The sequence below is a fragment of the Tenrec ecaudatus genome, chromosome 10 (genome assembly GCF_050624435.1).
Source record: "Tenrec ecaudatus isolate mTenEca1 chromosome 10, mTenEca1.hap1, whole genome shotgun sequence".
Lineage (NCBI taxonomy): Eukaryota > Metazoa > Chordata > Mammalia > Afrosoricida > Tenrecidae > Tenrec > Tenrec ecaudatus.
This window is the reverse complement of record NC_134539.1, coordinates 20,557,236-20,582,671: the sequence shown is the minus strand read 5'-3', so window position 1 is coordinate 20,582,671 and position 25,436 is coordinate 20,557,236. Positions and strand designations below refer to the sequence as shown.

Genomic DNA, 25,436 nt, shown 5'->3' with positions numbered 1-25,436 from the left:
ATTTAAAAGCTTTCCTGGTCCATCTAAGTAAAATATGGGATCCACTGGTCTTTTCACAGATTGCAAAATACTCTGTTTCAGTCTCACTGTCATCGAGTCACTTCTGATTCCTGGTGACCTCTAGGAGAGGGCAGAACTGCCCCTGTGAGTTTCGGAGACTGTAACTCCTTACCTGCGTAGTAAACCCCGCCTTTCTCCCAAGGGAAGTGGCTGGTGGTTTCAAACTGCTTACCTTGCAGTTAGCAGCCCAAAGCACAACCACGATGCCACCAGGGCTCCTCGGTTTATTCCAGGAGTATTTAGGTTCTGCTCTTGCAATGCTTTGAACCTGTGTTTAAGACCAGCTAGTACAGTAACGAGGTTAGGCAAATCACAAGGTTAGGCCTATCTCTGTCATTTTCTTAGCCGTCAAAGCAGGAAATGCTACCACTTATTTCATATGGGACTTGGAAAAATGAAGGAAACTAATGTTACAAAATTCACATACCATATATTCTCGTGCATAAGCTGAGTTCTAAGCACATTTTTTAATGGCGTTTCTGTGGTAAAATTAGGTGCCTCGGCTGATGTTCACATCGGCTTATACTCGAGTATATATGGTATATGAAGTTATTTGTATAACTAAAATAATAGACAAACTCAAAGAACACAGATGGTATAAATCTGTACGGCCAAGAACTGTAGGAAATTCAAGAGTATACTCTCATCTAAAGGAGCTCCTCGCTGCTAATTACCGCCAAGTGGCTACTGCCGTGTTGGGAAGCAGGCCCGGTGTTGGGCCTTTGCAAGAAGACAGATACATGTATTTTCACTTTAAATTAGTAGTGGCTATTCATTTAAAACATGAATCTATGATAATCAAACAAAAGGGTCATGTTTTTTAAATCTTGATATAAATGTTAGTGGTTGTTATTTAAGGATAAGCATCCTTACAGTGAGTTTTAAATTATTCAGGGCTATTAATGATCACTAATCAAAGATGGCATCCATTGAGGCAAGAGCTGGCAATCAACCAAACGTAAGTGATGGAACAATTTGGAATAGCAAAACAATGCCCGAGAGTTGGAAAGAGACAGTTACTCAAGGCAGCTTCCCTTTCTTTCCTGGTAACCCTCTCAACACTATATGCAAGTGTGTTCTTATTCTTAAATGACCAGGAACACTACACTTTAGTTTTAAATAAGAATTAAAGTAACAGTATCGCTCAGTGGTAATGCCTACCCAGGAGTATTTACATTACTTGAAAAGATCCATTAAAAGAAAATGGAATTTTTCTACGAGCTTTATGTTAAATTCCCATGTTGATGGGAATTTAAAACAACGTAGCCACTTGTGAAAATAGTCTGGCAGTTCTTCAAATGGTTAAACTTACAGTTCCCAAAGGACTCTGCATTGACTCTACAACTCTACATAAGGGAGAACACCGAAATCACCTGTCTGCTTGAAACCATGTACACAAATGTTCTCAGCAGCACTTCCAAAACAAAACAAACTGGAACCCAAATATAGGGCAACTGATAGTGATGAATGAGTAAGCATAATGTGTAAATTCATACAGTGGAATGTGTTTTCAGTCATGAAAAAGGAACAAAGTATTGACAGGTCCTACAATATAAATGAATCTTGAGCTGCTGCGCCTGGGGGCTCCAGACTGTAATCTTGGTGGACGCTTGGCTGAATTGCCATAACAAAGTCCACAAAAATGATGCTCCATCTCCTGCTTTTGTGAGCAGTGACTGAGGTCTGAACAGTTCCTAAGTGGTCACACACAGTGCAACTGCTGGTGTCTCTCTGTCCGGAGGAAAGAAGGTGGAAGATACATGGAAACAGTCAGTGCACTGGACTAATGGACTGTGTGAACATCAGTGTCCATGACCCTGAAGAATTAGATGGTGGCTGACTTCCACTATCAACTGCTCTGAAAAGGATCATTTAAAAGGTCCTGGATAGAAAGGGAGAAGAATGTAGAACAAAACCTCAAAATAACAATAAGATCACGCTTATTGTTCAGAGACAGAATGAGACCCTTCCTCACCCTTCAAGTCTAGAAATGAACTCACTCCAGGCCTCAATTTTCAGCCAAGCCAGAGATCAATAATGGAATAATCATACTAGTGAGTTGAATAATCAACCACTGGAGATCAAAAAAAGAGCAGCATTTACCAAAGGACAAAGTCCAAAAGGGTGAAAGGAGGAAGAATGGAAGAAGGAAGTCTAGAAAGCGAGATAAGTGATGCTGTATCTGGAGGTCCCATGAATGGGTGAATTATTGAGTCAAAAATTGCTCTGCTCTGGAAACTTGCACCAGATTTACAAAATGTTTTTTAAAAAGGTAAATATCATGCTACATGAAATAATTCAGTCCCAAAAGACCATAAACTATGATTCCATTTGTACGAAATGTTCACATCAATTCCAACGAATAGCAGTCCTTACAGGACAAGGCAGAACTGCTCCTGTTGAATCCAAGATCTTTCTCCCACAGAGCAGCTGGTGGTGTTGAACTTCTGACTTTGAAGTTAGCAGTCTAAAGCATAACCCACTATGCCACTGGGGCTTCTAAAGTGATTCTATATGGTTTAAAATCAGGAAAGGCGTCCACTGGCGTTACATCCTTTCAGGAGACCCATACCATCTGTATGTTGAGGGAGCGATCTGAAAAAAATAGACTAGCTGAAAAAGAATGCAGTATCAGAATGGGAGAAAAGCTCCTTCACACATGTGATATGCACAAAAGAACCTGGCTTGCGAAAAGTGAAGCGGACTCACTGGCGAAGATGGAAGGCCACAGTCTTCAGTGATTATTAGTCAAAGTAAAGAAAATCAAAATTTTAATAGCTGGACCAACTGCAGAACTATAAAGGGAGAAAAGATTAAAGTTACAAAGGATTTCATTTTGCTTAGATCCACAATCAATGTCATGGAAGGAGCAGTCAAGAAATCATATGAGGTACTTCAAATGACCTCTCTAGAATTTTAAAGAGCAAAGGTGTCGCTGTGAGGAGTAAAGTGCCCCTGACCCAATCATGGTATTTACAGTGGCCTTGCACACGTTTGAAAGCTAAACAGAAAATAAGAGAGGTTGCAAAAGAATTGATGCATTGAAATTATGGTGCTGGTGACGAACACTGAAAGTACCATGGACCGACAAGTGAACAAACTAATCAGCCTTGGAAAACGTCTCAAGAACGCTACTCAGAAGTCAGGACGCGGAGGCTTCGCTTCCTCTCCTGTTCTTTAGACATGTTATCAGAAGTGACCAGTCCAAGGACATCATGCTTGGTGAAGAAGAGGGTCAAGGGAAAAGGAGGAAGATTCTCAATGAGATGGCCTGACCCAGAAGCTACACCAATGGACTTTAGCATGACAATGGTGGGGCTCGCACAGGACTAGACTGCGTCCTTCTGTCACACAGGGACGTGATTCAATGGCATCTAACAACAAAAGGTTCCCCACCCCTGTTCTAGAAGGTCAAAAATGTCGTATAAATCTTTATATCCAGAAAATCTTGCTCAGGTTTACCATTTTTTTACAATTTATGGTAAAGTTAGCACTTTTCTGTGTTCCATCCCTGCGTGATTTTTGTTGTTGCACTAGACAGGCTTGGACGGGGAAAGTGAACTGTTTTCTCTTGCTCGCCCCGCCGCCTCTGTTCACAAGAGAAATGAGTACACGATGACTTGGCAGAGCAGCTCTGAGAGACTGCCAGCCTTTCTCCTGGAACATCTTGTGGAACAGGCAAGAACTTTTAGGAGATTATAAAATAACAGGATCTCTTTTATACTTACAATTATAATCATAAGCCCATACCCTTCTAAAGTTATAAAAAATCTTCTATGGAAAAATGTGTTAAATAAAATTAAAAGGAAGCAGGATTATGGATTTAAAGCTGAATTTGAAAACATCTTTCAAAAATGCTGATGATAAAAATAAAAGTAGTCCCATGAGACGGGGCAGTGGGCTGGCTTTCTGGCCCAAGGAGCCAGCGGCCAAGGGATCAAGTGGCTGAGGAGCTGAGTCTTGGCTACTGGATGAAGGGAGGTGTTACTGCAGACCAATGACTGTATCCTTATTACTTTATGATCCTGACTTGTGGTAAGATGTTAACTTCCCTAATAAGCCCCCTTAATCGTGAAATAAATAAATAAAGGTCATCATAATAATACAGCACAATGACTTAAAGAAAAACTAATCAAATAAATTATCACCCCTCTCTTTCTTTCAAAAAATTTCAAAGCCCAAAATCTAAATCTCTAAGGGGCAAAATCACTTTGAGGGAAGAACATTCAATTTACACTTTGATGCTTTATGACATTTTGTAATCTTTGGACATAAAGAATTCTGGGTTCCTGGCAACAAGCAAGAATAATTTTAACAACAAGAAGTGTATCCCTGGAAAATGGAAATAACACGTTTGAACCACCCTCGCTAGTGAACAATATGGCTAGGAATAAAGGCTCAAATTACTATACTTTATAATTGGGTGTGCGTTTCTCCATCTTTTACGCTCATATGAACATGGGGCATGACCAACAAACAGGTGTTTTTGAAGATCATGAAAACATCTTTAAAATTCCAAAACGCTTACACTAAAAAATCCAAAAGAAAAAGTTTCTCATATATAATTATTTCTTAGAATATTGATCTATAAAGAAAAATGAGACCCGATACTTGAAAATTCAGTTAAAATTTTACTATTTGATTAGATAAATTCACTAAAGGGAAAGTAAGGAAACAAAAAAAAACATGGTGCAACATACGAAAACTGTTTATCTGTTTTACAAAATACATTTTCTACATTCTTAAAGATAACAAAGTAAATAAAGATGACAACCTTTTTAAATATGTATATGGGGGTGGGAGGTGTGTTTGTAAAGAAAATATAATGGAAAGGGATATAGAAAAGAGGAAATGCCTTTAAGAAAGGTTGATAACAGGGATATATTATTTTATTCATTATCCAAAGTTAATATGATATGACAAAAAGCTAATATATTTACAAATTAGATAAAAGAGCATCAACACATCTTTAACATAAAAAATCATCACTAGAAACACGAATATCTAATCTAGATCAGCTCAAAACCTTTTTTTCATTAATATCTTTGGACAGAGCCTAAATAATACAATATCTTATAGTGCTTATAAATCATTAAAAAAGTGGGATCAGAAAAGAATTTAAACATCATGTTCACAAAAAAACTTTCAAAAAAACGCTAATCTAATAATCTAGATATCACAATGTGCAAACACACTAGCTACGCCCAAGAAATTTTAGTTGCTATTGTTAAAAAAAGCAATTCAGTCCTTAAAAGAAATCTGTGAAATCACAACTCAACATGTTTATTTTGTGAAGACTAAAAGAAAGCTAATACTATATAGGTTTACATAATGTACGGCTTCATATACATACTGCTCTTGAAACAGCAAGATTCATATAAATGAAGAAAAGATGAATGGTTCATGAGGAGCTAAAGGATGGAAGTGGGTCTGGATATAAAAGAGCAACGTGCAGAATTTTTGTGGCGATGAAGAAGTTGTGTATCTTGACGGTATTGATATCTTGGTTAAAATGTTATACGACAGCTTTGCAAGACGTTACCAAGGAATAAACTGGAAAAAAGTTACATAGGGTCTCTCTGTACGCTTCTTTCAACTGCTGATGAGTCTAAAATTACCTCAAAATTAAAAAAAAAATTTCAATGGCCAACATCCTCACCTTTGTGTCTGATCACAATTCCCAGAAGTCTCTCCTCATTTTTTATTTAGCAAAAGCCACACCACAGAAACCCACTTGGAAAACGCAGTCTTCACCATGACAGACTTGGCATTTAGAGAGAACGAGTCTTAATATCTCACTGGTAATGAGGATAAATGAATGATTAAGGAGCAATCATTGTAGGCTTGATCTGACCCTATCAAGAACTGGAGTCCACTGTCAATCTGAAGAAAAAGACCTCGAGTTATTGCATGACGCCCTGAAGCAAGGTAAGAGCCCTGAAAAATTCAATTTTGAATGATTTTCCAACTGAGACAATGCCTTAAAGGTAGTGTTATTCAACTTATTCTCTAATCTTTATTGATGATTTTATTCCATTGTTTGAGGGATTCTCTCTGTGTTCCTAATTATATTTGATTGTCGAAGATCTAAAGAGCAATGGATGGATAAATCACTACCAAAAGCTGTGGGGAAATAGATTTATAACTGCTGTATCTTTTCATTCTTGAAACTCTGGGTTGCCATCAATGATTCACAAATGATACAAATGAGAACACAGAATAAATAGCCTGCCGGAATGCATGCTGGCTTCTGTGGACAGCCTGCTGGTGGAAATAATAATAATCCCTGTCCCGAATTAGTAAATGTGGCGTGCTGGAAATCCACAGAATTAAGTACATTTTATAACTCTGATACACATCCAGAGCATAATGAAGTAGATCTTCAAATAAAACACACACACACACACAGTTTAGAAGGCCTTATAAAAAACCAAAAGATATATTTTTAACATCAAGATTCTTCAAGTGGGAACAGATTATTTCTACTTACTTAGATGAACATAAAGCTATTCATTACTAAACATTAAAAAGAACATTTTTATTACTAATGTTAACAATGGAGCAATCAGTTTCAATACATTCAACAACCAGAGACATTTGAATAACTATAAAGAAAACACTATAAATAACAGATTCCCCTCCAGTAAGAATCAATTAAATAGCAGCCCTATCCTCTAAAATAAAAAAGACAAATGAAGAGGATAGAATAAGGAAATAAGCATGGTTTATATTAAATACAATAAAATATTATTCTAGTAATACTTTATAATAAACTGTTACAATAAAATGGGAAGAAAATGTACTACTCCTGTAGAGAGTCAGTCTTGGACACCCACGAGGGCAGTTCTACCTTACTCTGTAGGGTCACTGGGAGTCAGAATGGACGCCCTGGCGCAGAGTTTTAACACGAGCTCTCTGGTGGCATGATGGCTATGCACTGGGCTGCAAACCATCAGCTCAGCAGTTGGAAAGCACTAGCACATCACAGGAGAAAGAGGAGACTCTTTCCCGTAAAGAGTTGAAGGCTGGGAAACGCACAGGGGCAGTTGTATCCTGTCTTCTGGATCTGGATAAAGTGATTGTCAGTGCAGCCTGATTATGTATCAACATTCAGCTGGGAACAAAACACGCTTTAAGCAGGCTAGCAGCTATCTTACTCGCTGGCATTGAGTCCATTGCAATTCGTACAGTAGGAATCGGTTAGAGGGCAATGAGTTTTTCAGCAGCTGTTATTGGAATAATAACGAATTGAATTCTTGTTTCATTTGTAATACTTCAGCTGAAACTTTTACAAGTGAATGTTGATTAAAAAGTACTATATGGGATGTGGGTTTTATAAGTTTGAAAGCGGAAGAGGAACAGGTGTGACAGGCTGGAACAAAGGAGTGGGAGAATCAAGGTAGTACAGTAGAACAGCGACGTCGCATGATTTCTGTGGGTAGTGGTTTGATTGGGGAGATGGAGTCGGGACTAAGTATTCAACAATCTCAAATGGTCACCTTTTAAGTTCTACACAGAGAAGCAGCAATAGCTAGGCAGCGAAAGGAGAGAACACCATATAAGAGAAACAAAAGCTCATTTGCTCTTGACAAGAACAGTAAGGACTATTTAGAGCCTCCTTGCTGGTACTGAGGATATTGGGTTACATAATAATTTCTCAGGGAAACATTTAACTGTCAGAGAGATGACATTATCCTACCTCTCAGACCTGTGAAGAAGCAGGGTGGGGCCACTTGGCACCTCCTCTGGCTACACCAGGACGAAGAAGGCTCTAACTCCAAATTTGCCCAAAGAGAATTCCTATGAGACAGGGGCCTGACATGCCTTCACCCTCCGTCCCATTCTGACCCTTAACAATCCCTCCAATGGCACTCTACTCCTCTGCTGCGTTTGACCATCTGATACCAGGGCCACACAGAATTCCCAGACCGTGCTCGAGATGGTTGGGTTTATTAAGGAAGCTAACAGGTTATAGGTCAGGATCTAAAAACATTAAGGATGTAGGACAGGTTTTTGTTTTGTTTCTTTGTCCCCAGTTTCTCTTCTGAGTTGACAAGGCACATCTCTCCCGGGTCTTTGGTTTCTCAACTGTGCAGCTCATTGGACTCGTCCCATGGGACAAGTGTTACAAAGTTAGTTCCTTCAGCGCTGATCCACTTGCCAAAGGGCATCTTACTCTGCAAGCTGGCCTCCTGCCCAGAGCCTTCTTCCTGCCACGGGGACTGGGCAGTGCAAAGCTCTGTCTAAGGGTCTTTGGGTACAGCCTCTAGAGCTGCTCCTTTCCAGGCAGGCGGCTGGTCATGCTCACTCAGGGCCGTTCAGCCTGCTGGCTGTGGCTCTTTCCCTTCCAGCGATTGAAGGGGCTTTCTTTACGCTCCATGGAATGAAAACAGGGACCAATCACTGAGAGTCAGAGTCCTCTGTACCTCATTTGCATGCTCCTACCCAGTCATTTGGTGAGAGTTACAAAGAGCTTAAATAGAAGTGGCCTACCAAACACTTACTCCATGGCATCTGTGTAGTGTCATTGTATCCTCACTTAAAGAAATGGAGGCTCAGAAGTAGGTATCATACCACGATTGCCTTAAGGTAAAGCTCATTATGCTGCCCTAACAGGTAACAGTTTCATTATCTCAAGTACTACTGTATCCTTAACAGCTAATGGTGGAGAAATGGGATAAGAAAAGTAAACTCAGAGTAGTTCTTAAAAGTTAATAAGTATCTACAGACTACTATGTCTCTGAATAATAGCTGAGGATGGGTGTAGAAGGCAATGGAGTCATAGAAATCGTTAAGAGTAAATTCGTTTTTATTAAGATGGAAAAGTTAATTGCAGAAATGAATTTATATCAAAGAAATACTCTAAAATTTATAACAATAGTCACCTTTAGGGAGTAAAAAATATGAATTCTTTTTCTTTTTTTTTTAAACTTGCATTAAATTTTGGCTATTTGTTGTATGCCTCTGCTGTAATCGTACTCTGTCGTGATGTTCTAGCACGTTTTCAACTACGAGGCACAGTACGGGAAGCACTGTCCTCTAGTGCACATCGCTTGTGACAATAAAGTGCTCTCCTGGATGCTTACCCACAAGAATCTAAGTTTATTCTTGTACTAAGATCCTGACTAAAATAAAATACCTCAGCTCTCTTGGAAGTCAATTTTCCTCATCTTAACCCTACACTGTAGAGTTGGTGAGGAACACACATGAAAAGGTCTTAACATATGGCCAAGAGCATGTGCAAAGTCAACATGGTACTTGCTTGTATTAGATCATTCCTTTCATTGTCAACTGTTATAATTCATCATAAAGACAATGCCGTATAGTTCTTCAAGGAGCCCTGAGGGTGTAATAGTTGAGTGCTGGGCTGGGATCCGAAAAGTTAGCAGTTTGAAAATACCATTTTCTCTTCAGAAGAAAGAGGGGCTTTCAACTCCAATAAAGAGTTACAGTCTCAGAAACCCACTGGAGCAGTCCTACCCGCTCTGAGGAGTAGGCGAGTTCTTCAAGTCAGAATCGGGCACTACAAACAATCATTGTGTACACTGGTCCAGACAGGAACTGGAAACACAGGGAATCCAGGACAGATGATCCCTTCAGGACCAGTGGTGAGAGTGGTGATACAAGGAGGATGGAGGGAGGATGGGATGGAAAGGGGGAACTGATTACAAGGATCTATATATAACCTCCTCCCTGGGGGATGGACAACAGAAAAGTGGGTGAAGAGAGACATTGGACAGTATAAGATATGACAAAATAATAATTTATAAATTATCAAGGGTTCATGTGGGGAGGGGGTGGCAGGAAGGGAGGGAGAAAATAAGGAACTGATGCCAAGGGCTTAAGTGAAGAGCAAATGTTTTGGGAATGATGAGGGCAACGAATGTACAAATGTGCTTTACACATTGATGTATGTATGGATTGTGATAAGAGTTGTATAAGCCCCCAATAAAATGATTTAAAAAACAATCATTAGGTACTCCTTTCTATTGTGTCAAATACTTGGATTACGTCAATGAATGACCTTTGATGTAATTCCACCACTTCTATAAAACATCAATGATTGTCTCTGTTGGAATTCTGGGAGCAATGAAGTTCATAAAATTATTTAGAGGCTCAGTTTTAACAGTGACCCAACCTATCTACTCTAATCAGCAGGAGTAAAGGATCTCCTGCCATTCAAAGTCAGTCACCACTGTTACTGTCTGTCTGTCTGTCTGTGCCCTGGCCCATGCCAATGTTCCCCAACCCCTCTCTTTCTAAGATCCTCTAATCAATAAGCTAACAAACAAATATACTTCAGAGTTATTCTCTAGGCATAAATTTCCCTTTTCACCTAACACACATAAGCAAGAATAAGAAAACATTAAGTCTGATTTTCTCTAGCTGCTTTAACATCCTGCATGAGCAGGTGGGTCAAGAGTTTCTTTAAGAATGTTACTTATACAGTGAAAGGCCTTCCTTCAGTCTTTAAAACCATCTCTGGGAATTAAAGTCAAACTATAAACTATTTTAATCTTACCTTTTAATCTTGGGATGCACTATAAATTGTAAAATATATTCTTCAAAATGTCCAAAAACAGCTTACCTCGGCTTGACAGAGTGCATGAAGGCCTTGTAACACCAAAGCTGCAGGAGTAGCTTGGTCGGGTTTAGTACAATCGTTTAACACCTGAGATATAGCTGCCAACATATCAGCACCATGTTGGTATGGCCTATAAGAAATAACAGTTTACACAGAGAATTAAAACCAAAGAGCCATTACTACACCTAGGTCATTTGCTTGAAGATAAAACACTACTGTCTTTCTTTACCCTTGTGTCCAATGAATGTTGACCCTCAAAACTTAACATGATATTAATATCTGCCAAAATCATATCATGGACATTTTACCTATATGTACTGACTTTCTATACAGAAATGCGATTTCTAAAAGACACTCTAACTCTTCAAGTTGCAAATCCTCTGATCTGAATAGAGAAAAACCTCAAGTCAATAGCAATGGTTCAAAGAAATGACGTACCTCATTGTGGTTCTCACTAACCATTGAGCTATCCCCACCCACTGTTTTCTTGGCAGCCAGGTCCAGACTTTAAGAACAGGGACTGGGGAAGAGAGGATGATTTGTGGTCGTAGTAACACTAACAGCTACCACCTTCTATGTGGTTATCCTACCACCACCGTAATGATGACAGCGAAGATAATCTGCACGACTTAAGGCAACAACAACAAAACCTGCAGAAAAGTCATACGTTCTCCACTCAAAAAGAGCAACTCCACGCTGGAAAAATTGGAGAGCTTGTAAGGTCTGGGGAAACAAGGCAGTCCTACTGAGTTCCAATTCTTCTGGGTTTCACTGTCATACCTGACTGAGCACTTGTAACTCATGCCAACATGGTGCAGGATTCACACCCTCATTTTCCTTCTTCCTCTCATCTCTCTATTTCATATAAGAGGGGGCTTCAGAAAAGTCATAGAAAGATGGAATTCAAAAGTGAGGGAATTTTCCCAGAAACTTTTTGAAGTGCATACACACACACACACACACACTCTCACTTTCCTCAGGATATTTTAGCTTCATAAATAAATTCTGAAGTCTCTCTCCTACATACCTGGTCGCCTTTCAACATAGATTTTAACTAATTAACAAAGTGTCAATTAACAAAATTGCCTAACTAGATCCTATTGTTTCACTCCCATGTACACAGAAATCATTTCACTTAACCTGGAAAAATCCAATAGATCTTGAGGTAGCAATTAAAAGAACATTGAATAAGTGATTAATAAACAGGATTCTAGTCTGTTCTGATATCTAACCTCTCCAGAGACTCATTTTTCATATGCAAATTAAGAATGCCAACTCAGAACACTTCCATCTCTCATTTTTTTCCCCTGGTGGCCACCACAGGAGGATCCAGACTCTCGGGTTTGGGGCCAGATGTGTAACTTTTCCCCTGGAGGGGATTTGGGTGTTGCTAAAGGATAGAGCTTAGGAAAGGGTAGACTTAGAATCCTGCTAAGCCCAGGCTCCTATGGAATCCCATCTAAGTTTTAGTGAAAACAGGAATACTGTAGTCAATTGGACCAATCTATTTCATAATTTCTGAAAGAATCATTCACACTATCATCAGGGATAAAAGTAAGGACACGCTAGGCGTTGTACAATGCAATAACCTCACTTGGTAAGGTAGAGGATTGATAAGCGTTATTAGACTATCGCCACCTCCTGCCCACTTATTCATCTACTTCACAGAGGTAGGTCAATAAGCATTGCCCCTACTAGAGTCTCAGCTCACACCCACGGAGCTTTATTCCAAATAAAACGTGTGTGAGCAGGCCCCTGCAACCAGTGGATGGTACAGACAAGTCCTCTGGAGAGACACTTGTCCTGGTCTCACATCAGGGTGCCTTCAAAACAAAAGGTACAATCAAAACCTCGGTGTCCCAAGGCACCTGCCAAGCCAGGTAAATTTTAGGCAGAGAGGTCCATGTAGAGAAGGTTATGGTGACCTTTTGTTTAGGCTATTCTGGATCATTTCTCAAAGAACACAGAATGACAACAGGGGCTTCTTAGAAAGAGGTTTCCTTTTTAAAGCATTGAAAACAACACTGGTGAGAAGAAAGCCAGGCAAGTGACACTGAGAAGCTTTTTTGGTTTTTTCCCCCATCATGACAATGCATCTGCTCCTTCTTTGAAAGTAGAAAGGGCTAACCCAGGCAACATTTGTTGGAAAATGTACCCCATTGCCACTTCAAACTGGGGATTTTTGTTATTTTTTTTTTTGGGGGGGGGGGTTGGTTGTTGCTATAGCGGTTTCCAAAATTCAAATAACATTTAAAAAGAACAATTTGCGTTCCTGAGGATGCCAAATGGCCATTTTGCCAGCTGTAAATGGCAGGGTGTCGAAGTCTTCAGTGAAAGGTTGGGAAGACGAAAGTTCCGCTTCACGAATACACACACGTCTACAGAAGGTATGCTAAGAAACAGACCTTTTGTTTAATAAAGGTTTGTTTGGCTTTGAAGCAATACTTTTTGACTTATCCTCATGTTAGACCAGCAGTTATCTTTGTAATAACTTCATGTTTTCCTAAAAGCTTAGAGTATGCATAAAAATACAGAATTATTTCCCTTATTGTTATAAGTCCTACTATTTCCAGTTAAAGAGTCATGATGTGACTTTACCTATTAAAACTCTTCCTGAGAACCAGGCATAACAAATGAAAAATATATAAATGATCAGTTGATGAATACAGTCTGCTTCTTAGGTCTGCAGGACTTAAAATGCTGAAAATATACTACTTTACTGCCATACTAAATCCTGACACAGAAAAGGATATCAGCATTCCACAGGCCAAGACATAAGACTACACATAAACTAGGAAGACAAACTGTGTTTTAAATTTAACATCCGCTGGTGCAGACTTTAACAATCAGAAAATCTGAGTAGAAAAATCATTTCCTCTCACTCACATGTCTATGCCAGTCTGTAGCCACCTCTCAGTTGTCAACCAAGAGACAGCAACCATTCCTTAAGACTCTCTCTACTCGCTTCATACTGGCAACAACAACAGGAAAGAAAGCCAAATCACACATCACATTATACACTCCCAAGACTTAAGTGCACCTTACCTTTGCTTACATATATCTCTGATGGATGCCGCTTTCGCGATCAGTTTCTCCCACTGGATCTCCTTCCCCACTGACAGGGAAGGCACATCAGACAAGGCCATGAACCTCTGCAGTTCAGGATAGACACGATCCTAAGATGGAAATTTGACAAAAAAAGGTCACTCCCTCTGCTTGAGATGAATAATCATTTTCTACTTTTATGTGGCATGTGCACCTCCAGCCTTGTTACTCACATCGCAATATTAAAATGTCTTTCTCCTAAGCAACAGAGAAGAATGCGGTTAAGATGGCCAGGACTCCCATACAGAGTTCATTTAATATACCAAGAAGAAAGTGGGTAAATTCTCACCCTAATTACAGCAATTCTAACCCTTTATAGCCATGCTCCTGTCACTTCCTCATGAAAATGGTAAGAGTAGTTTCACAAACAGGGACATCACATTGCTTGTCCGAAACTCTGTCGTGGCAACTGCCTGCACTCCAGACAACGAACCCCGGAATACCATCAGTGATGCTGCTAACGACAGGGCTGAACCAAAGCGCTCTCACATCGAATGGCAAAACTAGTTGTCCTTAGTGCTACACAGCCACAGATCTGAGGCTCACGCAAATGCTACCTCACATTACCTGCTTTTCCCACAAAGATGTCAACAAGCGCAAAGTGACAGCTCTCAGTTGTTGCGTGGTCCCAAGCAGTTGTATCACTCGTAGAATCTGACCTATGCACACCTGGAAAAGAATCGAGAAGTGCTCCTGTCATGTAGGTGCACGCAGGTGACTCTGAAGGGAGCAGGGGCATTTTAAAACCATTACTAGAAGCCTGGACTGAACTGGAGGCTTACTGCTTCTGATCTCCGGGAAAAGCTAGCTACAGCTAGGAATCCGGGGGTCAAAGTCTAATCTGGGACAACAGCCAAAGTGAGAACTTAGAGAGTACGCTATATAAAAGAATTGATTTTTAAATGTACAATGCAACATGTCCTTTTGCCGTTACACATTGTCACCTAATAATGTGACTCAGCAAAAAAGCAATGGTCACTTCAAAACTAAGGACTCCAAATTTCATATAACATCAAGCAGAATTCAAAGTATTTGTTCATGTCACACTTTATTCTTCCTCAAGTAAAATGGCTAGTGTCCTACCCTTAGGAGCCCTGCTACTGTAGTGGTCATGCAGTGCGAGCTGCATGGTTGGTAGTTTGAAACCACCAGCAGCTCCACAAGAGAAAGACTGAGCTTTCTAATCCCACAAGCAGTTAGTCTTAGGGGTGGGGAGGGGGTGGTGGTAGGCGGTGTCACTATGAGTCAGCATTGATTTAATGGCATTAAGTTTATACTAACCTTGTGAACACCAAGAGTAGGTAAAGTATACAAGATATCATTGTAAAATACAGGATCCAGAGGTCTTCCTAATTTATACATCAAAACTGGGATCAGATTTGGAACCTAAAATGAATTTAAAGAGCACTATTAATTATGCATTGGTCTAAGAGATATCAATCTATAGAGCAAACTGAAATTCTTTTTTATTCAAAGGTACAGTATAAATACATATAAATTAGAAGACAAGAGAATGTCAAAGCTAATAAATAACACTACAGTAGTTTCATAGTACTATTCATATTCTCTTATATAATCAGTTTCCAAAAACCAATGTTATTTTTCATAAGCAACTCGGAAATAAACTCAGGAAAATATAGAATTAGTTAAGGTGTATCTTGACTCTCTCTAAAACGATAACAGTTCCAATGAGCTGCCAACACTGAAGATATATACACCATAAATAGAACACTACAGAGTGTAATATTCAATTAAGCGACTCAAATAGTCATTGACTAAAACCAGTTTTTTGTAAGGGAAGATCAGCAAAATGATGCCTTCCGTATCCCCAATTGAACATTGGAGCTTAGCAAAATAAAATGAGAAGGGCAATCAATTCATGAATCGACAGATCTACTATTGTTACGATGGCAATATTGTCCAAATTGATTTGCAGATTCAACATAATCACTTTCAAAATCCCAGGTGACTTCTTTGCAAAAAATCAACATCTAATTCTAAAATTCATATGAAATGATAAGGAACCCTGAATCCAAACAATATTGAAAAAGAACAAGTTGAAGGATGAATGCTTTCCAATTTCAAGTAACTACTGCACAACTACAGCAATCGTGAGAGTGAAACACCGGCAAAAGGATAGGTGTGTAGACAAAGAGTGAACCTGCGCGTCCATAAGAAATCATACATTTTCTGTCAGGTGATTTTCAGTGAAATGGAACTGCGCGTCCATAAGAAACCATCATGTTTACGGTCAGCTGATTTTCAACAAGGCATTCAAGACCATTCAAAGGGAAAGACTAGGCTTTTGTGTAGTTACTAGTGGTATAACTAAACAGCAACATGAAAAGAATGAAGTCGGGCTCCCTTCCTCACACCATATATAAAAATGCATCTTGGGCCTAAATGGAATAACTAAAAAGATGAAACACGTACAAGACAATGTAATGGTAAAAATGGCCAGGCCTTATTTCATTTAATAATTCTTAAATTTTGAAACAGCCCAAGTTAAAAAAAAAAAAAGTACGGATAAATACAAACAATGGAAACCCCCGAGAACTGTAACAACTCAGCAATAAAAGACAGCCCAGACAAAAATTACAGGAAGGCTCTGAATAGGTATTTAACCACAGATGGTGACCAAATGGGCAAGAAGTCATGAAAAGATACTCGACATCATTAGCCATGAAATAAATGCAAATTAAAACCACACTGTGATAGCTCTTAACGATAGCTGGTATGGCTACAGTTAAAAAAAATTTTTTTAAACCACAGGAAGTGTTGGCAAGGATGTAGCAAAAGCAAAAACCTCACACATGTTGTTGGGAATGTAATCCGATGCAGCCATTTGGGAAAACAGCCAGCCATTTACTGAAATCGCTACAAACAGAGTCACCATTTGACCCAGCAATTCTGTTCCAGGTAGATGCGCAAAAGAAATGGAAATGTCCACATGCACTTTCTTAAGCGCATCATTCTCAGTAGCCAAAAAGTAGAAGCAAGCCTCATGTTCAGCAACGCACAGTGGGATGTTGTTTGGCCAAAGGAAGGGAGGCTGTACTGATATGTCGTCCAGGAAACCAGAGATCCACCCTGAAATCATCATGCCAATTGAAAGGGACCAGTCACAAAGGACCAAATAAGAAGTCCACTTATATGGAACCCAAATTAGGCAGACATATGGACACAGAGAATGAATAAACCCATGGTTTCCTGGGGCTGGAGCCATGTCTTGGTAGTCCTAGAACCTGGGGCGCTGGAGAAATATGGGAAATGACTGACAGCTCATGAGCACAGGGGTGGCTTCTGCGGTCATGAAAACGGTCCCAAACTGACTGCAGTGATGGTTGCACAACTTTGCTAAGTCACTGAATTGAACACTTGAAGTGGGAAAATAGTATGGTCTCTGAATCACATTCCAAGAAGGTTGCTTAAAAATTCAATTCAAAATAATTGAGAGAGAAATCTATGAGAAAGGCACTGGATTTGATGGCACCAGATCTGGTGCTATACAAGTTTATTTTCCACGTACCCTATCACAGATGGGCTGTCTATTACTTGTTATATTTCCTCTGTGTTAATCATAGAATGTCTGCTCCTTCTAAACTTAGAAGTCAACTTCTTTAATTCAATTGCAAGAAGAAAAAAGAATCTGAAAACCTACTACCAAAGAGTGACGGTTAAACATTAGTTTATTATTATTAATGAGTGTGGCCATGATATACCATGGCAGCACAGAGAGCCATGCGTGTAATTACTACCGCCTCACACATGCAGCCAGAGTTTATGACGTTTTAAGCAACGTCGGGTTCTACTAGAACAGAAGTTCCATCACCTGGCGCAAATGAAGACCCATTTTTGAATTGGCTTCTTGGTTCCCATTTTAATTAAAAACGAACGCGTATCTTAGATTGCCTTGTAGAGGTCACAATGAATTTCTCTTTCCAGAAAAGATTTCCATCAGGCGCTTTGACGGATGCGCAGTTCCAGGAGGGCCAAACAGTAAATTTTGTGGCGTTTTACAAAACACTGCATGTGCCACGTGACTTTCGGATGCATGTTTTCATTCTACTGTCCGAGACACATAAAGCACAGTTCTAGGCCAGGCCCTATAGAAGTACCTAAGTGTCTTACTTTTTCTCTGACCAGAATCAAGAAAAGTCCAAAGTCTTAACAGTAAATCCACTTGGACTGCACGAAGATCTTGAGATCAGTAAGGCCCAAATTAAACCCCCAACTGAACAGAGGCAACAGGGGGGGGGGGGGGAGGGCAGCAAAGGCAGCGGTTTAAGAAAACACCTGTCCACACTTCAAGTCCTCCAGAAAGTGACCAGGCTGAAAGAGAACATCTGCGCAGATTTTAACTGAAATTTAAAATAAGTTAGTACCCTTCAATTCACTGTCACAAGACCTTCTGGCTTCATAAAATTTACAGAGAATTGGCGTTTCCCCTTCTCTCCATCAGCGTCCTTCATAAATAACTTAAGAATTGAATAATTGGTTTTTAAGAGTCAGCAGAACCTTTATTGAATTCATCTCTTTTGCGGATGAAGGGTCACAAGTGGATCACAAAATTAGTTGGTAAGAGGGCTGGGAGTCCACGTCTCAGCTCACCTCTGCATCCTGCCTTAACGGTGAGAAGATTCCAGTCGTGGGGGTGCTCTTAGAGAACAATGGGCTGCGCACCAGAGGAAGAACAATGAGGCCACTGACTGACGTGAAGACTGACCCCCTTGTCATCCTGTGTAGGATTGCTAGGAGCTGGAATTGACATGAGGACCGTGGGTTTGGTTGCTTTATAAAAAGTATAGAGAACTACCATGTAAGTTTTCTCCCCATAATTGGAAAAAAAAGGGAGGGGGAGGATAATAAAAAGACAAAGGCCACTGACACAAGCATCTGTTTGAAGCGAAGCATACAAAGAATAGAATATAAAAATTCAGTTCTGTCTTCCATGAGAAACATACGTGTTCACAACACTTTGTGAGGCGGCACAGGAAATAGCACTCTTTCACCAGGCTCTGTAATGAAAACACAATAGCACGAGTGGTGCTATCTACTTATAAATTACGAGAAATATTAAAGGGGGCTTTGCCATTATTCATCTTAATTATATGAGAAAAGAACATATAATTAATAACTATTCTTCATTTTTTTAAAGAGTATGAAATGCCTAAAAATAAATTATTGTGAGTAGAAAATAATCAAAGATCCCAGGGAAAAGGAACAAATCAAGACTCGACCCCTAATGGAAATGGAAGCAGAACAATTCAGAGCAGTGGCTAGTGGTTGAATGCTTGAAAACAGCATTTTCTAAAACTAAACCCGAACCACAAAATGTGCCTTCTTGGTTCTTGCTTTATTCATATCCTTAGGCTAAATAAAAGTCTAACCATCTTTACATAAGACTTTGTTCTGTGTGTGTTGGTGGGGTGGGGGGGAGGCTGGGGGAGGAGGAACTAAAGTCTACATGAACAAGTGTGTGCCATTAAAAAAATCAGGGGGATGTGTTGGCAAGGAGTGGGGAGTCAGTGGAGGGGCCGGAGGGCTCGGCCCCCATACCAGCAACATGGACAACTGCCCTTCACCCCGGAAGAATTGAGTTGAGAAGACGGCACTGAAGCTGCAGCTAGGGGAGAGGGACATGTCTGATCAGAGCAAATGGGAGCAAATGAAAGGGGAGGAAGAGAGAGTGGAACACATCCTGGCCCATCAGGCCTGGAAGATGATATCCCCACTCAACAGCCAATGGACAGAGTGGGCAATATGGCTGATCCCACTACGAGACACGCTGTCACTTGATGGCCCAGGGCCCTAAGGGGGACAACATTGGAGACTCAGCGTTGGGACTGGCCCAGACTGACCCTGTGACACCGAGGCAAATCACTAAAAGCGTGCAGCAGAGCGACCATGGGAGCAGAGCAGGGAGCCCTCGAGAGAGTACAAAGGGCAGACTCTAGGGCCAGAGCATGGTGCCCCATTGGACCTGACTGAAGGACATGCCTAGAGATCAAAAATCAGACCCTGATCTATTTACAGGTTTTTCTTTCTTCTTAAAAACTTCTTTTTCTTTTATTTAATTTATTCTTCTATGGGTAATTGGTTCCCTTTTCTGTTGTCATCACTGTGTTCTCACTCGTCACCTATCTTGCTATGGCTTGATTTTTTATGCATATTATTATCTCTACAGATCTATCTAAATAAGATAGACTGGATGAATAGTCCGGAGGAGAAAACAATGGAACCAATGGTTCCGGGGGGGGGGCACGGGAGAGGGGAAGGAGGGTTAAGGAGGTGGTGCTGACCAACCCAGGGACAGGGGAGCAACAAGTGATCCAAAATCAGTGGCAAGGAGGGTGTGAGAGGCCTGGTAGGGATTCAGCAAGGGCGAGGTAACCGAGAGAAATTTCTGAAACCCAAATGAAGGGCATGATAGTGGGACTAGAGGAAAATAAACAGAAATAGAGGAAAGAACTAGGTGACAAAGGGTATTTATAGAGGTCTAAAGACTGGAATCTACATATGTAAATATATTTATATAAGAGTGTGGGGAAACAGATCTATGTGCGTATGTTTATAGGTTTAGTATTAAGGCAGCAGATGGACATTGAGCCTCCACTCAAGCACTTACTCAATGCAAGAACACGTTATTCTATTAAATTGGCATTCCAGGATGCACACCTTCCCAACACGATTGTTGAAGAAAAATGTGTGCATAAGCAAATGTGGTGAAGAAAGCTGATGGTGCCCGGCTATCAAAAGAGAGAGCATCTGGGGTCTTAAAGGCTTAAAGATAAACAAGCAGCCATCTAGCTGAGAAGTATCAAATCCCACATGGAAGAAGCACACCAGCCTGTCTGACCACAAGGTGTAGAAGGACCAGTTATCAGACATCAAAAAACTAAAAATCATATCAGTGGGTGCCACCTTCTTGATACGATCACTGAAGACAAACGTGTGCATCAGCAAATGTGGTGAAGAAAGCTAATAGTGCCCAGCTATCAAAAGATATAATATCTGGGGTCTTAAAGGCTTGAAGGTAAACAAGCGGTCATCTAGCTGAGAAGCATCAAAGCCCACATGGAAGAAGAACACCAGCCTGTGTGACCACGAGGTGTAGAAGGGACCAGGTATCAGACATCAAAGAACTAAAAATCATATCAGTGGTTGCCCACCTTCCTCATATGATCACTAAAGACAAACGTGTGCATAAGCAACTGTGGTGAAGAAAGCTGATGGTTCCCGGCTATCAAAAGATATAGCATCTGGGGTCTTGGAATCTCAAAGATAAAAAACAAATGGCCATCTAGTTCAGAAGCAACAAAACCGACATGGAAGAAACACACCAGCCTGTGTGACCACGAGCTGTCGAAGGGACCAGGTATCAAGCATCAAGGACCAAAAAAATCATATCATTATAAATGCGTGAGTGCAGAGAGGAGACTCAAAGCTCATCAGCAGCCAACCGGAAACCCCTTAAATGAAGGGTTGTGGGGAGATGAGCCAGTCAGGGTGCAGGGTAGCAAAAAAGAAACATATAACTTAGTTCTTAGTTCTTAAATCCTCTAGTTCTTAAATACTTTCTCCCCCACCCCCAATATCATGATCCCAATTCTACCTTACAAATCTGGCTAGACCAGAGGATGTACATTGGTACAGATAGCAACTAGAAACACAGGGAATCCAGGACAGATGACTCCTCTAGGACCAGTGATGAGAGTGGTGATGCCTGGATGGTGGAGGGAACATGGGCTAGAAAGGGGGCACTGATTACAAGAATCTACATATAGCCTCCTCCCTGGGGGATGGACAGCAGAGAAGAGAGCAGGGGGAGATGTCAGACAGTGTAACATATGACAAAATAATAACAATTTATGAATGATGAAGGGTTCATGAGGTGGGGGGAGTGGGGAGGGAGGGGGGAAAGGAGCGGCTGATATCAAGGGCTCAAGTGGAAGGCAGATGTTTTGAGAATGATGATGGCAACAAATGCACATATGCGCTTGACGCAATGGATGGATGTATGGATAGTGATAAGAATTGCACGAGCCCCCAATAAAATGATGTGAAATGTGCTACTGAAAGGTGTTAAAAACAGGAAAATAATAAGCAATGATATGGATAATAAATGGGAATATTTATGTATTAAAATAAAATAAGATAACAACAAAAAAAAACCCAGGGGGAAGAAAAGTGTATGTGTTCAGTTAAAAATGAAAGGATAAAGCAATGGGACAAAGAAACACATAGACTCTTAAACATCATTACCAGAAAAATAAATGATATATTCCACAAAACGGGGCATACTGTACTATTAGGCTTTGGAGAGTTAGTTAATTCCACCTTTCTCAATAAGTTCACATTTCTACTTGTGGTATCTGCTTATTTTTTAAGTCATCTATTGGAAAGCCGTCCAATTTGGAAGTGCAAGAAAGTTAACCATTTCCTCTATCCTGCGGAATCTGCAGGCATGCGGCAGCATCAAAACAAAGGAAAACACAGTATAATTTTATTTGCTTGACGTTCAAATTATATGTGCATGATAACATTATCATCAAATACATTTTCTAGGGTATGTACATTCACCTCTAAAAGGATCTAGAATCACTGCTTACCACACAGTTTTCTTTCTATGACAATGTGTCGCTCTACCATTACTCCAGTTCAGAGCAGCTAATATCAGGGAACACTTCCTAAAAATACTCTTCTCAGCTCTTTATCAGAACCGGTGATTATCCACAGGTTTTAAATAATGGCACTAAACCTTAGAGAGGCCAAAGAATGTGCCTCAGGTAACAGACTCAGAGCCTGATGTAAAGACTGGGCTCAGGCAACCGGACGCCACAGTGCCTGCACACACCCCGTTAGCATCCCTGCGATAGAGATGACATATTATTCACCTTTGCGGTCCCCTGCACCAAGTAAACGACTTAAGAACCAATAAATGATTTCCAAGTTCCGTAGCTGTTCAAAATCATCACAATAGATCCGGAATTTTTTTTTCAATGCTGCAGCTATTTAACTCAGTGAAGTATGAAAAGATTACCCCTGGGACAGGGGGGCGGGGAGGGGGCCAGAACTATTGAAATATTGTTAAGTATGCTGACCAAATTAACTTGAAGCCACAAATGTTTACCGCTTGGATAAGAGGCAGAAGAAGGGCGAGCATGATGGTGGGGCAGGAGGAAGGTAAAAGGAAACACAGGAAAGATTTAGGAAAGCAAAGCTATGGATAGAAGTATAAACATAGGTGTGTTATTTTTAATAGATTTCTATTATTATTATTGAACTGTCAAGAATTTAATTGCATTCAACTTAGCATTGTGGAATTTTCTTTTTAAGATCATTTTCTTGGGGGCGCTTACATTTCTTACAGCAATTCATACATCAATTGTATCAAGCATATTTGTACATATGTTGCCATTGTTATTTTCTAAACATTCACTTTCTATTTCAGCCTTTGGTATCAGCTCCTCTTTTGCCCGTCCCTTCTCCTCACCCACCCTTGTGACCCCTTGATAAATTATAAATTATTATTATTTTCATATCTTACACTGACGTCTGTCTCCCTTCCCCCATGGTTTCTGTTGCTCCTCCAAGAGGTGTGTGTGGGGTGTGTGTGTGTATGAAAACCACTCAATCTAGATAAACTATGTAGTAGGGTTACATGGTTTTCTTTAAAGCACAAACATTTATCCAATGTCTTTGATCATGACATAATACCTGATTAAATGTTGGTAAGTATTCAGGCCTTGGGTACAATACAGAAGGATTCCACATGCAAAATACAAAACATGAAAAGTAGAAAATGAAGGTGGAAAGGATATGCAAGGTCACACTCATAAAAAGAATTGGGAGATGTTCAACTGTTTCATTAAGTGCCATACAATCAAGAACTAATGCCTGACATGTACATAGTCCTGTCCCTGCTCTGTGGACCCACCTGCTGTACTGAAACTGGTATCCTGATCTGCCACCAACCATGCTTTTGTGACAGTTTCCTTTGCACCCCACCCCCAACACCCTATTATCTCATTTCCCAATGGTTAATTGTCGGTCACCATTTTAACCTCATGTTAGTGGCCTCCCGCATCCAGATGATATGTCTGTCTTTGTGTCGTCTTTGTCTCTTTGAAGAGTTGGTAAATGTTCTCTTTAAATTGAAAAAAGAACTAGTGGTTGAAAGAAGATTCAGCTGTACTGAAGGTATTTGTGAGGGGAGAAAAAAAGGCTCTAGGAATTGACCAAATACCCAATGAAATGGCTCAACAAATGAATGCAAAGTTGGAAGTGCAATCTGGCTGGTGGGCTGGAAAAAAAGATCCATTTTTGTGCCCCTTACAAAGGCAGGTGTCCCAAAAGAATCAGGAAATTATTGCACAATATCATTAATATCACAGACAGGTAACATTTTGCTGAAGATCATTTAAAAAGGGTTGCCACAGTACATAGACAGGGAACTGCTGGAAATTCAAGGCAGTTTAGAAGAGGATATGGAACGAGGGATATCTTTGCAGAGGTTAGATGGATATCGGCTGGAAGCCAAAAATATCAGAAAGAGGCTTTCTTGTGTCTTATTGACTATGAAAAGCCATTTGACTGTATGGACCAGGGGTCTTCAAACTTTTTAAACAGGGGGCCAGTTCACTGTCCCTCAGACCGTTGGAGGGCCAGATTATAGTTTTGTTTTTGTTTTTTAAAAACTATGAACAAATTCCTATGCACACTGAACATATCTTATTTTGAAATTAAAAAAAAAAACAGGTAAAATCACTCAGCGGGTGGGATAAATGTCCTCGGTGGGCCACATGTGGCCCACGGGCCATAGTTTGAGGAGCCCTGGTGTGGGCTATAACAAATTCTGAATAGCATTGTGAAGTTCCAGAATAGTTGGTAGAACAGAATGGGCTATTGAGTGTTTTTAAATCAGGAGAGGTATGTGTCGGGTTACATCCTTTCACCATAGTTATTCAGTCTGTATGTCGATCAAACCGTCTGAGAAGTTGGCCTGTCTAAAGAATGCAGTATCAGAATCAGAGGAAGATTCACAAACAACGTGCAACACACAGATGACACAACCTTGAAAGTGAAGAAGACTAGCAGCACCTACTGAGAAAGACCCAAGATTAGTTTTCAGTAAGATTATACCTCAACATGAAGAAAATAAAAATCCTCACAACTGGACCGATAGACAACATCACAATCCAATGAGAAAAGATCGAAATTGTGAAGGTCCACTTTATTGGCCCCATAGTCAACACCCATGGCTAAGCAACAGTCAAAACATCGAGTAACAAATTACACTGAAAGAATCTGCCAGGAGAGGCCTCTTTGAAGTATGAAAACGATGTCACTTTGAGGACTAAGGTGCATCTGACCCAAGCCAGGGCATTTTCTTTTCTTTTCTTTCTTTTTTTTGCCCTAAGGAAGTGGGCAAAAGAACTGAAAAGAACTTTCACTAGACAGGAGACCCATTTGGCCAATAAGCATATGAGAAAGTGCTCGAAGTCCCTTGCCATAAGAGAAATGCAAATCAAAACAACCATGAGATACCACCTAACACCCCTGAGGCTAGCCCAGATCAGTAAATCAGAGAGCAACAAGTGCTGGAGGGGCTGTGGTGAAGTAGGAACCCTCCTCCACTGCTGGTGGTCATGTAGATTGGTACAGCCACTGTGGAAAGCAATCT

The 25,436-nt window shown here is 40.3% G+C and overlaps 1 protein-coding gene across 4 annotated transcripts in view; it reads right to left on the bottom strand.

The window, feature by feature from the left end:
• FOCAD (focadhesin) overlaps positions 1-25,436 on the bottom strand; it is a 288,437-nt gene that overhangs the window by 140,763 nt on the left and 122,238 nt on the right. For all 4 annotated transcript variants that reach the window (XM_075559987.1, XM_075559990.1, XM_075559989.1 and 1 more), the window contains 4 exons: positions 15,032-15,136; positions 14,318-14,419; positions 13,691-13,821; positions 10,649-10,775 (listed from right to left, as the gene is read on the bottom strand). In XM_075559987.1, coding sequence (XP_075416102.1) covers positions 10,649-10,775; positions 13,691-13,821; positions 14,318-14,419; positions 15,032-15,136 — 465 coding nt within the window. The remainder of the gene's footprint in view (positions 1-10,648; positions 10,776-13,690; positions 13,822-14,317; positions 14,420-15,031; positions 15,137-25,436) is intronic.